This window comes from Simochromis diagramma, unplaced genomic scaffold, assembly GCF_900408965.1.
Source record: "Simochromis diagramma unplaced genomic scaffold, fSimDia1.1 OVJJ01000293.1, whole genome shotgun sequence".
Lineage (NCBI taxonomy): Eukaryota > Metazoa > Chordata > Actinopteri > Cichliformes > Cichlidae > Simochromis > Simochromis diagramma.
Window position 1 is genome coordinate 26,139,599 of NW_024386801.1, and position 13,803 is coordinate 26,153,401.

Sequence of the window (13,803 nt, forward strand, 5' to 3'; positions counted from 1 at the left end):
TCAGCACAGAGGAGTTTTTTGTTTACATTTATTTCATGATTCCTGACGAGTCTCTTCCATCTCTGTCCAGATGCAAAAACAAACAAAATTATTTTATTTTATTTGTTATCACTTTTAATATAAAATTTCTGGAATTTTTTGAGGAAAGGTTGGCTTGCAGCGAGCTTCAGGAGGAAAGCTCGATGATGAAGGATGAAGATGAGGAACTGTGTTTGGGAAATCCAAACATCTGCTGAGGAAAATACGTTTGAGCCTCCGGCAGCTTCTTCATCCATGGAAATGTCTCGAAGCCTCGTCCTCTATGACGCCAACCAGAAAAACCATTAAAACCATTAAAAGTGTCTCTGGCTGTGATGATGGAGGATGAAGGAGGATGAGCCCCTGACAGCAGCTGGGGTCGATGTGAAGGTGTTAGAAGGCCAGCAGCTTCCCCGTCCATCAGGCTGCTGACTGATTTCTCCTCATGTGTCGTGTTTGTACAACAAAAAGTTAAAAGATGATCTTCTAACAGGGGAAAAAACTGCATGAAACATAAAATCATTCATCACTAAACAGCTGCAAACTAATCAATAAATCAATCGATTGGTTGGTTCTTCCAGCTTTATTACAAATACTCAATACTTTTTTTACATTTCAATCTTTTATTTTCTCTTCTGTTTCGTCTCATTTGGTCCATTAAAAATTAAACATTTTTCTTCCTGTTGAGAAGCTCCACAGAGGTGCCAAACACGAGGGGCTGGACCCCTGTGGGGCCTCAGATGCTCAGTGAAGGCCTGAAGTGCCACAGGTCCGAGTCAGGGCCGAATGAAGCTCCTCTGGGGCCTGAAATGTGACTCTGGGCCCCTCTGAGCCTCGCAGTAGCCCGAGCAGAACCCCACAAATGGAAGGATGAGAGCCGTTCAGCTGACAGGAAATCAATCGGCAGCAGATTTAATAAATAAAAGATGAAGATGTTTTTGTTTTTTGTTTTAAAAATAAAAAGCAGATGAAGACTAAATATTTTATGCTCTGTCAGTTTCATAAAATACACGGAAAAAATAACATTTGGAATTGTTCATTAAAAATAATAATTAATAATTTTTCTCTGCTGGAAAATTATAGATTAAAAATGTAGTCCTTTTTTCTGTTATTCATCAGTTTCATTTTTGTAATTATTCATATCAGTTATTAAAGTAATGCTTGGTGCTGTGAAGGGTTCATGTAACCAAGCATTACTTTAATAATACTATCAAATAATAAAATCAGAAGCTCCACATAAGTGAGCTGATGTTCAGAGAACATCTGGATCCTTCAACCAGGATGAGCCCAGCTGTGAGGAGGAGTCCGCGGGAGGAGCCCGGGATGAAGTCCTCCCCGGCCTCTAGCTCGTTTTAAAGGGAGAGAGGAAGTGGAGCTCTGAGAGATGCTTATGGTCACCGATTCATCAAAACAAAGAAAAACGAGACAAACATCACTTCGGGACTTCTTCTTCGTTTGTCTGGCTTATTCATTTATACTCAGCTGAGCACAAACAGCTGGAGCTGCACGAGGTCACGGCTTGAGCTGGACTCTAAATTTATAGGCTACCTCAGAAAAATGTTTAAACCATTTCCATCAACCAGTCAATTAATGGATTAATTCACCTCATTAATTACTGAAAGTCACACATTTTAAAACGATCCTTTAAAACGATTTTAAAAAATGTAAATAGAATAAAAGTGCATAAAAAAGTCATCTGTATGTTCAGCCGGCCAGGAGCACCGAAACAACAGCGCCGTGGACACAATGACAGCAGAAAGCATAATAATAATAATAATAATAATAATAATAGATAAAATTATTATTATTAAAGATTTCAGCTTCAAGACCGCTACATTTATAAACACGGAAGTTCAGATCTCGCTCTCTTTGGCTTTCACAAATTATAATTTTAATAATAAATGAATGCTGCTCTGTGATAAGCTGACGGGGATTAAAAAACCCGGTTCTTATGCTTTATTATTTTTGCCTCATTTTTGCCGCAGTTTTTCGTGTCTCGTCAGTTTTTCTCTGTTTCTGTTTGACACAGGAATTTATTATTCATCATAATTCGTCTCGATCAGCTGATCTCTGAGTCTGTCCTCAGATCTGCTGTGTGTTTCACGTTTCACATTTAATTCAAAAATAAAAATTCAGAAGCACAAAAAAGGAAAAATGACATTTGTTTCTTTACCTTGAGGAGAGAAAAATAAAAATAATTATAAATTATACAATAAATAATAGGTTTTATAAATTTAGTCACGTGATAAATAGTCATTAAAACGATTAAATTAATGTTTAGCATTAAAAATGAAAAACCAACTGAATATGGGGAAAAGAAATCAGCGATCAAATGTCAGGAAGAATCCTCCGAGCTACAGCTCGGACTTTATTTTTAACTACTTTTAAATATTATTTTCATATTTTCAGCGGCAGTTTAAAACGGAGTTCCCGTTGACTGAAATGTATCCCCATGTTCTGCGTTTTACGTGTAAAAATGTGCGAAAATATAATTTAGACTGAGAAGAAGAGAGCACAGAGCTGCGCATTAAAACATGCCGGAGACGAAAAAAACAAAACAAAACTGAAAAACAGGATTTAAAGTCATTAACGTTCATATCCGCTCTTTAATTATTATCCTAAATGTATAAAATATTTCCAGAAAAACAAAAAACTCGACCCTGCGTTAGAATCACAGAATTAAAATTCATCAGCTGAGCGCTGATCAGGAAACAGAACTCGGATTTAATTGAGCGGTGGCGAGGGTGGTGTTACCGCTGAGGGTGGTGTTACCCGGGAGCGCGGACTGGTCGGGACTGAAGCCGGGACAGAGCAGCGTGCAGCCGGGTGTGACTGCGCACAAACACCGACAGCCGAAGGAGAGAAAAAGCCCCCCAAAACTACAAAATCGTCCATGTTTTCTGCGTGATTTCAGCCGGGTTTAAAAAGGAAATCCAGAATCCGCCTCAGATGAAGCCGAGCATCAGCGACACAAAGCAAACACCTGCAGTTCTTTTTTTATTCAATAAAAGTGCATTACATGAGCCTGCGGGGTACACAACTGCGCAGACGCAACTCACAACCCAGAACATATAAATAAAATGTGCGCGAGCAGAAAAAAAACAATAATAAAAAAATTTAAATGTTTGCGCCGTTTGTGTCTGTACACGTGCTGCGTTCATGGTCTCCTCCTGAGAGGCCTTCAAGGAGCCGCAGCGGGGTGGTGTTGGTGGTGGGAAAGGGGTGGGGGTTAAACCCAAATGAAAAGTAGAAAAACATTAAATTTAAATATTCACATTTCTGTCCACTCACTCATATTTACAGTCCGCTCCGGCCCGCAGGTAAAAACCAGTCTGTCGTTCAGGTAAGCTCACGTGACTTCAGCTGAGTTCGGACTTCCGGTCCGGTTAGGAGCTGTCCGTGTCGGGCGCGTGCAGCAGCAGCGCGGAGCTCGCGGGCTTGTGTTTCTTGAGCAGCTGTGTGATTTTCTCGTCGTCGGAGTTCGGGTCCAGCGGCTTGTTGTACTCGTCGTCCTCGTCTTCGTTGTCCGAAGTGCCCTTGAGCCGCTCAGTCTCAGAGTCCTGCTTCTTCTTGGCGGAGGCCATCTCTGCCGCGTGCTTCTTCCGCCACTTCGTCCTCCGGTTCTGGAACCACACCTGCGGCGGCGGCACACACAGAAGCCCACTCACATTTCTGATGATTTAGCTTTTATTATTTAAAGCTAAGACAGGAAACAGTCCCAGTTTTCACATTTAAATTCCTACAGAAACTACAGAAACCAATACAGGCGACTAAACGGCAGCTTATTAAATATGAGAAACTTTATTTATAAAGGCAGATTTAAACTGTGACAGGTTAAGTCATCATTCTTTCTATAATTAATTTTCCTCTTTTGAACTCAGATTTAATTAAAAACACGAATTCTGACCCGATGCATGTAAAAGGTTAAAATTGTGAGCTAAAGCTCAAAAATAATAACTTACCTAAACCTAAAAATAAGATATAAGTTACAAGATAAATAACTTAAAACAACGTACACATGATTGTAAAAAAATGTTTTTGCTTCAAATTAATTAAATAATTTTATTGTGAGACAGGAAAATTAAAACCTGAATTTTAGCTGAAAAACTTGGATTCAAGCCCGCTTTACAAAAAGTGGGAAAGGAAAAACCCCTGATATAATGATTGATGAATTCTCTGCGATTTACCCACAAACACAGTGAAAGTCCCGTTTGTGGAAGCAGACGGGTAAGCAGCAGCACATATTGAAATAGGGGTGTCGGTTACCTTGACCTGGCTCTCGGTCATGCCCAGGGAGTAGGCCAGCCGGGCTCTCTCGGGGCCCGCCAGATATTTCGTTTGTTCGAAAGTTTTTTCCAGGGCGAAGATCTGCTGCCCGGAGAACGTGGGCCGCGTGTGCTTCCGTTTGCCGTCTTTGTCCAATAAGACAGAGCTCTGATCTGAAACGAGAGGCCGACACAGACATTCAGTACACACAGCCCATAGCCTGCTTCTATTCTGTTCTATTATTTTATTGTACGTCATGTTTCTGGGATCTAACACTTGTTTTCCACTCACGGGGCGAGCACGCGAACCTAGCGTCCCTCCAGTGGGGGCTCTGCATCACCCCCGGCCAGAAGATGGGCGTCCTGCCTGGCAGGTCCGCCAGGGGCTTCGGGTACCGGGCCACGGCCACGGCGGCCGCGGAGGGGCTGAAGTAGAGCCCGGGGGGAGGTGGCGGGCTGAGGCTGCTGAACCTGGGCAGACCCGTCAGGATCCCCGCGGAGGAGGAGGCGGAGGCCCCGGCGGAGGTGGCGCAGGGCCGGTTCAGGATGTCGTTAATTCCGTGCGGGGTGGCAGAGGAGCACTGTTGCGGGGAGCCGAGCCCGGAGGACGGGCCGGTGGAGCTCTTGATGCCCGGGGAGGCTGCGGCCATGCCGCCCGGGTTCGGGGAGGTGGTAGCCGGTGAGGTAGAGGAGGCGGGGCCACCGGAGGAGAGCGGGTAGGCCGGGTACAGCGGGGTCTTCATCTCGGTCATGCTATGCAGAGCAGCCAGGGGGGGCGTGCTGAGGAGGAAGGCGCTCTGACGGGACCCGTCCATCGGACCCGCCGCTAACATCCCCCCGGGGGGCGGGCCGGGCTCTGCGGGCAGGGGCGCGCACTAACGCCGCTCTGAGCCCATCCCGGGCCGCTCTGCGCTCTAATCCCACCACGGTCCTCTATGCAGACAGCCTGAGTCCAGCTCCGAGTCCCGGATAGGCACCAGGCGCACGCGCTGCTTCCGCCCGCGAGTTGCGTGAGATAATAACAGCTGATCATCCGCGCGAGACTATCAGCCCCAAATTAGAGAGGAGGGAGAACAGGAGGACGGGGAGGGGGGCTGGGGACGGGCAGGGGTGGTGTCTCCGGATTGGTTAACCTGGGGGTGACGTAGACGTTCCCGGTTCAGGAGGGCCTCGTGATTGGCTGAGCAGAAATGAGATGAGTGATGGGAAATAAAAAAAATGTGAAGAAAGAGAAAAACGAGAATTTAAAGGTCAGAGACAAAAGTATGATTTAAATAATCAGAGGAGCAAAACCAGGCCGGTTATTAAAACAAAATAAAATGAGATAGAAAGAAATGAAATAAAGTAAAATAAAATAAAGTAAAATAGTGGAAATTAAAATGCATGAAAAAAAATTTAAACACACTCTGCTTTTATGATTGAAATAATAAACATGATTTCAGTCACACTTTACTGTTTAATAAAATATACTAAAATTTGTCTTAATAAATGAAAATATTTTTTAATTATTTTAAATCTAAACAGACAAACACTAGCCAGCAGGGGGCGCTGCAATAGCAACGCTTATATTTCGGAAGAATCACCAAGAACATTAAATTCATTTTATAATAATTATCCACATGACTCTGATTTCATGGAAAGGAAAAAGGAAAGTGCTGCTTGATGGTTTGATGCCACTTTGTAGAATAGAATAGAAGAACAGAAGAATCCTTTAATTGTCCCACAAGGGGAAATTTGGTTATAACAGCAACAAAAAAAAGAAGAAGAAAAGAAATGCATATACAAACAAACAAACAAACAAACAAACAAACAAACAAACAACAGTGTTTCCAGAACTGTTTTTGGTTGATTCAAATTAATGCGTTAAACTTAATTCATACATTTTTAGGTTAATTATTGTATAATCTTTGAGTTTATTTATAATAACATTTACTAAATTAAATCTGTACAAACTGCTTAACTTAAAATTAATTAGAGCGCTCTTACTTTGATATAAAATATTAAATGTGTCTGACTTCTCCTGAATTCTTAAAACAAACAGTCTAATATAACTTTCATTGTTATGCTGACACTGCTTTTTTGCAAGAAGTAAAGCTGACCTTTGTTTATTTATTATGTATTAGCTTTAGTTTGTCTGTAATTGAATAAGCTGCTGTTACTTTCAGTTAACGTAAGAATGGTGAGTTAAAGATGATCGGTCACACAGCTTTACATTTAGAAATAAAAGTTTAGCAAATTTTATTAAAGATAAAGTCAGTAAATGTTTAAGGGTCAAGATTTCTTTTAAAATTCAGAGGGCTCAGATTGTGTTGCGTTCATGTGCCCTGTACACCGCACGGATAAATGACCGCTGGTTTTATAAACAGTTTAACATCCAGCAGGTCACTGAGGACCAAATCCAATTTTGTGGGGCAAATCTTAGTAGCTGGGAGAGTTTATCCATAACAACACACACAGACCAGAAGATTATTCAAACTAAAGGTTTAAAGGAAAGGCTGGATTTTATTTAATTTCTATTTTTAAAAACTTCTTATAAACGTAAATGGAAGCTAAAGTGTATTTTTAAAACTGCAAAATGAAGTTAGTTAGTTTTTTCCAGAGGAACATTTGAACATTATCATTTTAAACAATAAAGATTATTAACAGCGCACACGCAGAAAAAACCAAAACAACAACAACTGTAAAATACAGTGTAAACAGTTTTAAAATGAAAATTTTTTTCATGTTATTATTATTTAAAAAATTATTTTCCATATTTTCTGTTTTTTTTTTTAACTACACGTTAAATTTTTCAATTTTACAGAAACCTCCACCCCCCCCCCCCCCCGCCCCCTTTTTTTCTTTTTGTTTTTACAGTGTAATTCATGCATGAAATGAACGAACAAATAAATTCTGAGAGTGGCAGCCTCGACCGTCGGGCTGTGGATCAGACCTAAGAGGAACGTGTTTGTGTTTCAGCTCTAAACTAAAAAAAATCTGAGATAAAAACCCTGCAGGTCAAACATGAGCTCAGCCTCTGTAAACATCTGGACGGTTAGTCACAAAGATCTGAGTCATTTCCTGTCTTAAGTTCTCCGCTTTAATTTAATCTCTTCAAACTTTCTCATGACCGCTCAAAATTTCCTTGTGACCCTTTACGGGGACTCGAGCCCTGGGTTTGGAACTCATTTCAGGCTTTTATTTTGAAGGAAATATTGGAAATGTGAAAAGCTGCAGCATAAAGAAGTGCAGCAGGTCCTTCTGGGGGATCATGAAGAGACGTTTTTTTAACACTCATTTACTGCTGATTTTCTATTTATTCGCTTCATCATCCACAAACAATTAATAATCAATGATAATGATGTTCACCTCTAATATAATTACTGAGGTGAAAATATGATCATTTATAATATATTATTAATATATTATCTTTCTCTTTTTTTTTGGAATACCTGTTGTTGTCGTTGAAACAAAATAAACCCCTCCCTCTGGCAGATGTGGGGCAGATTTTCCTGTTTGTTCCTCTAACATGTAAATGTGACAGAGCCAGAAACAAATGAGTCACAGAAAACAGTAACAGGAAGTGATGTCACACCCAGCCCTAGATTTGATCTCTCAGGCTACACTGCAGCCTGCAACTAAGGAAAAATTAGGCTTCATTAGTTTTTAATTAATAAATTAATTAAATCTAGCAGGTCTTCGGTGATAAATAAGAATAAAAAACGAATAAAGTAAAAAAAAAATCTGTTTTATTGCTTCCATTTTCCTAAACTTCAAACCTCTGCTCCTGTATAGAACCAGATGGAGTGATGACATCACAGCTGATCATTAACACAAAACATGGAAAATATGAAGCACTGCTTGATTCAGGTTACTTTAGTTTAGATGTAATAGATTACTTTGAGTCATTTTAAGTTCACCCAGTGTTACCACAGTACAGAGACATAATACTGCTGCTAATAACAGTAATTAAATAATGTTTTGAAAATCCTTTAAATCAACAAACGATTTTGTTTTTAAATCTTTGAATCTTTGAGAAAATGTGTTATTGATTACAATAAACTACTAATAATTAATAATAATATTTCAGGCTCGATGCATTTATGCAAATAAAAAATTTAACTCGACAGACCTCAGATTGATTCTGTTTATAAGTTTATTGATTTTGTATTTTTGATAAGAGAATTGTTGGAGAGAAATAATAAAGTAATCTGGAGCAGCTGGACAGATTAAATTATGGTGTTGTGTTATGATGATGATCAGGAAGATGCTTCAACCTGCTGAAAGAGACTGAAACACAAAATCAGCAGTGCGCAGGCGCCCCCCTCTGGTCAGACTGTGTCAGCACACGGGGTTCATTTTATACACGTGCCTTGTAATCAGCTTAATGAGACTACCTGTATGAAAATCCTACAGTGTTGAAGACATATGTGTAAATCCTGGAAACATGAAGTCAGCCGAGTTCACGACCAGCAGCTGCAGTTTAGTGTTTATGAGTTTATGAACGTGTCACAGAAACACTGATAGAGACTGGACGGAGCCTTCTCTTTGACTTCACTGAGCTCAACTTTACACTCGCACAAAGATTTAATCCCGCAGTGAAACTAAATAAACACCTTTGAAGAGTTGTTTGCATTATTTTATAATAAATCACAGTGATCAGCTGTGTCACTGTTTCTCAGACTGTGGGACCTACAAGATTTCAATTCAGTTTTATTTATATATCATCAAATCACAGCAACATAACTCACAACACAGCAACATAACTAAGGAAGGATTCAGGGTCACGTGGTCCAGCCTATAACTATATGCTCTACCAAACAGAACATTTGAAGCCTAATCTTAAAAGTAGAGATAGTGTCTGTCTCCTGAATCCAGTCTGGAAGCTGGTTCCATAGTAGAGGGGCCTGAAAACTGAAGGCTCTCCCTCCCAGTCTACTTTTAAATACTCTAGGAACAACAAGTAAGCCTGCAGTGTGAGAGCGAAGCGCTCTAATAGGGTGATATGGTACTACAAGGTCATTAAGATAAGATGGGGCCTGATTATTTAAGACCTTGTATGTGAGGACCAGGATTTTGAATTCAATTCTGGATTTAACAGGAAGCCAATGAAGGGAAGCCAAAACAGGAGAAATATGCTCTCTCTTTCTAGTCCCTGTCAGTACTCTTGCTGCAGCATTTTGGATTAACTGAAGGTTTTTCAGGGAGTTTTTAGGACATCCTGATAATAATGAATTACAGTAGTTCATGTCCCTAGAACAACACTCTCGCCAGTTAATTAGGAACTGCCTTTTTCAGCTAAGAAACATCTCCAAACTGCGAACTTTGCTGTCTAAATCTGAGTTAGAAATGGTTATTCATACTTTTAATTCATCTCGCTTAGATTATTGTAACAGCCTTTTTCTTTGTTTGAGCAAAAGGAATCTTGACCGTCTCCAGTTAGTCCAGAATGCTGCTGCAAGGCTTTTAACTAAGACACGAAAAAGAGAGCACATTACACCAGTGTTACGTTCATTACACTGGCTTCCAGTACATTTTAGAATTCATTTTAAAATCTTGGTACTGACTTTTAAAGCTTTGAATTGTGATGCCCCTGCTTACATTTCTGATCTTTTAGAACCCCACGCTCCCTCTCGCAGCCTGAGATCTTCTAATCAAAGGCTGTTGGTAGTCCCACAAACTCTTTTTAAGACTAGAGGTGATAGATCTTTTAGAGCGGTGGCCCCCAGGTTGTGGAATGCTCTCCCTCCATCATTACGTTGCCTTGATTGTATTTATTCTTTTAAAAAAGCAGCTTAAGACTCATTTATTTAGATTGGCTTTTAATTAGATTTGTGCTGTGTGTTTTATTATTAATGTATTTTATGTATTTCTTTTTTATATTACTGTGAAGCACTTTGTGGTTTTTATCCTGTGAAAAGTGCTATATAAATAAATTGATTTGATTTCAGCCTAGAAGTAATAAATGCATGAACTAGTTTTTCAGCGTCACTCTGAGACAGGATATTTCTAATTTTAAAGATGTTGCGCAAATGGAAGAAAGAAGTCCAACATATTTGTTAAATATGTGCATTGAAGGACATATCCTGGTCAAAAATCACTCCAAGGTTCCTCACAGTGTTACTGGAGGCCAAAGCAATGTCATCCAGAGTAAGAATCTGTATAGCAGTGAAAATGTATGCTATGCCTAAGGGATAGTATACAACGATATTGCCTAAGGGAAGCATGTATAATGTAAACAGAACTGGTTCTAGTACTGAACCCTGTGGAACTCCATAATTAACCGCAGTGTGTGAAGAACATTCTCTATATACATGAACAAATTGGAGTCTATTAGATACAGTGGCTTGCAAAAGTATTCGGCCCCCTTGAACTTTCCCACATTTTGTCACATTACAGCCACAAACATGAATCAATTTTATTGGAATTCCACGTGAAAGACCAACACAAAGTGGTGTACACGTGAGAAGTGGAACAAAAATCATACATGATTCCAAACATTTCTTACAAATAAATAACTGAAAAGTGGGGTGTGCGTAATTATTCAGCTCCCTTTGGTCTGAGTGCAGTCAGTTGTCCATAGACATTGCCTGATGAGTGCTAATGACTAAATAGAGTGCACCTGTGTGTGATCTAATGTCAGTACAAATACAGCTGCTCTGTGACGGCCTCAGAGGTTGTCTAAGAGAATATTGGGAGCAACAACACCATGAAGTCCAAAGAACACACCAGACAGGTCAGGGATAAAGTTATTGAGAAATTTAAAGCAGGCTTAGGTTACAAAAAGATTTCCCAAGGCTTGAACATCCCACAGAGCACTGCTCAAGCGATCATTCAGAAATGAAAGGAGTATGGCACAACTGTAAACCTATCAAGACAAGGCCGTCCTGTCATGGTCCTGGGCCATGTTGGCCCAGTATTCTTAGTTTTCGTGTGTTTTGTATTTTGTTCCTTATTTATGCCTTGGTTCCTAGGTTGTTCTGTTAAGATGTTCCTTATTTGATTACCCCCTGTGTGCCCCTCTATGTATCTGTGAGCCCTCGTTTCCCCTCCTTGTGTTTTATTCCATGTTTTCCCCAGCCCGTTATGTCTGTGCTCTCCCCGTGCTCTCTCTCCTCCTGTCTGAACCTCTGTGTACTTCCTGTTTTACAGTCTCTCGTCAGTATGCGTCATGTTGTGTTCACTCCTGCCCTGTCTCATTATGATTATCTGTGTCAGCTGTGTTCCCCGTGTGCTCCCACTTCCCTCGTTAACCCTCTGTGTATTTATGTCCGCGTCTCCCTCAGTTCAGTGTCGTATTCTCCCTCATGACTGTGTGCCCTTCCGTGTGTTTCCTCGTGAGTCAGTTCTTTTATGACTTCCCAGTTTAGTTTCATATTATTTTGTATCGCCTTAACTTCCGTCAGCAATAAAACTGTGTTTTGAGTTCATTCCTGCCTCCGTGAGCTTGCGTTTGGGTCCTCATCCTGCCTGCACACAGCCTATTCATGACACGTCCACCTAAACTCACAGGACGAACAAGGAGAGCGCTGATCAGAAATGCAGCCAAGAGGCCCATGGTGACTCTGGACAAGCTGCAGAGATCTACAGCTCAGGTGGGGGAATCTGTCCATAGGACAACTATTAGTCCTGCACTGCACAAAGTTGGCCTTTATGGAAGAGTGGCAAGAAGAAAGCCATTGTTAACAGAAAACCATAAGAAGTCCCGTTTGCAGTTTGCCACAAGCCATGTGGGGGACACAGCAAACATGTGGAAGAAGGTGCTCTGGTCAGATGAGACCAAAATGGAACTTTTTGGCCAAAATGCAAAACGCTATGTGTGGCAGAAAACTAACACTGCACATCACTCTGAACACACCATCCCCACTGTCAAACATGGTGGTGGCTGCATCATGCTCTGGAGGTGCTTCTCTTCAGCAGGGACAGGGAAGCTGGTCAGAGTTGATGGGAAGATGGATGGAGCCAAATACAGGGCAATCTTGGAAGAAAACCTCTTGGAGTCTGCAAAAGACTTGAGACTGAGGCGGAGGTTCACCTTCCAGCAGGACAACGACCCTAAACATAAAGCCAGGGCAACAATGGAAGGATTTAAAACAAAACACATCCATGTGTTAGAATGGCCCAGTCAAAGTCCAGATCTAAATCCAATAGAGAACCTGTGGCAAGATCTGAAAACTGCTGTTCACAAACGCTGTCCATCTAATCTGACTGAGCTTGAGCTGCTTTCCAAAGAAGAATGGGCAAGAATTTCAGTCTCTAGATGTGCAAAGCTGGTAGAGACATTGCAATGGAATTCCAATAAAATTGATTCATGTTTGTGGCTGTAATGTGACAAAATGTGGAAAAGTTCAAGGGGCCGAATACTTTTGCAAGCCACTGTAGATATGATACAAACCACTGCAGCGCAGTACCTGTAATACCTACAGCATGTTCTAATCGCTCTAATAGGATATTATGGTCGACAGTATCAAACGCTACACTGAGGTCTAGCAGGACAAGCACAGAGATGAGTCCACTGTCAGAGGCCATAAGAAGATCATTTGTAACCTTCACTAAAGCTGTTTCTGTCTGTGATGGGCTCTAAAACCTGACTGAAACTCTTCAAATAAATCATTCCTCTGCAGTTGATCTGTTAGCTGTTTGACAACTACTCTTTCAAGAATTTTTGAGATGAAAGGAAGGTTGGAGATTGGCCTATAATTACCTAAGTTGCTGGGTCAAGAGATGGCTTTTTAAGTAACGGTTTAAGGCCTGTGGTACACAGCCGATTATAAGAGATGTGTTGATCATATTAAAGATCCATCCATCTATCCATTTTATTCCACTTATCCGGGGCCGGGACGCGGGGGCAGCAGCCCAAGCAGAAAAGCCCAGACCTCCCTCTCCCCAGCCACTTCCTCCAGCTTGTCCGGGGGAACACCGAGGCGTTCACAGGCCAGCCGAGAGATAAAATCTTTCCAGCATATCCTGGGTCTGCCCCGGGTCCTCCCGGTGGGAAATGCCCGGAACACCTCACCCAGGAGGCACCCAGGGGGCATCCTTGTCAGATGCCTGAACCACCTCAACTGGCTTCTTTCGATGTGGAGGAGCAGCGGCTCTACTCTGAGCCCCTCTCGAATGGCTGAACCTCTCACCCCATCTCTGAGGGAGAGGCCAGCCACCCTTTGGAGCAAGCCCATTTCCAACACTTGTATCCGCAATCTCATTCTTTCGGTCACTACCCACAGCTCGTGACCATAGGTGAGGGTAGGGACGTAGATCGACCGGTAAATTGAGAGCTTTGCTTTTACGCTCAGCTCTCTCTGCACCACAACAGACCGGTGCAGCGTGCGCATCACTGCAGCTGCAGCACCAATCCGTCTGTCGATCTCCCGCTCCCTTCTCCCATCCCTCGTGAACAAGACCCTGGGATACTTAAACTCCTCCACTTGCGGCAGAAACTCGTCCTGACCTGGAGTGGGCACTCCACCCTTTTCCGGCTGAGGACATTGGTCTCAGATTTGGAGGTGCTGATTCTCATTCCCACCGCTTCACAGTCAGC

At 41.7% G+C, this 13,803-nt stretch overlaps 1 protein-coding gene across 1 annotated transcript; it reads right to left on the reverse strand.

The window, feature by feature from the left end:
* Nucleotides 1-2,269: 2,269 nt before the first annotated feature.
* nkx6.1 (NK6 homeobox 1) lies at nucleotides 2,270-5,293 on the reverse strand. The gene is made up of 3 exons (XM_040024918.1): nucleotides 4,576-5,293; nucleotides 4,285-4,457; nucleotides 2,270-3,653 (listed from the first exon to the last, which is right to left on the reverse strand). Exons 1-3 carry the CDS (start codon nucleotides 5,114-5,116, stop codon nucleotides 3,405-3,407), a joined length of 963 nt encoding a protein of 320 aa, XP_039880852.1. The 5' UTR covers nucleotides 5,117-5,293; the 3' UTR covers nucleotides 2,270-3,404.
* Between the last annotated feature and the right edge of the window lie 8,510 nt (nucleotides 5,294-13,803).

What these genes read in the sequence shown, in the direction of transcription:
- nkx6.1 (XM_040024918.1), bottom strand. Translation starts at nt 5,116, where the DNA reads ATGTTAGCGGCGGGTCCGATGGACGGGTCCCGTCAGAGCGCCTTCCTC. An exon ending in TAGGTTCGCGTGCTCGCCCC is followed by an intron (nt 4,458 to 4,575) that starts GTGAGTGGAAAA and finishes CTCTCGTTTCAG; the next exon opens with ATCAGAGCTCTGTCTTATTG. An exon ending in TGACCGAGAGCCAGGTCAAG is followed by an intron (nt 3,654 to 4,284) that starts GTAACCGACACC and finishes CCGCCGCCGCAG; the next exon opens with GTGTGGTTCCAGAACCGGAG.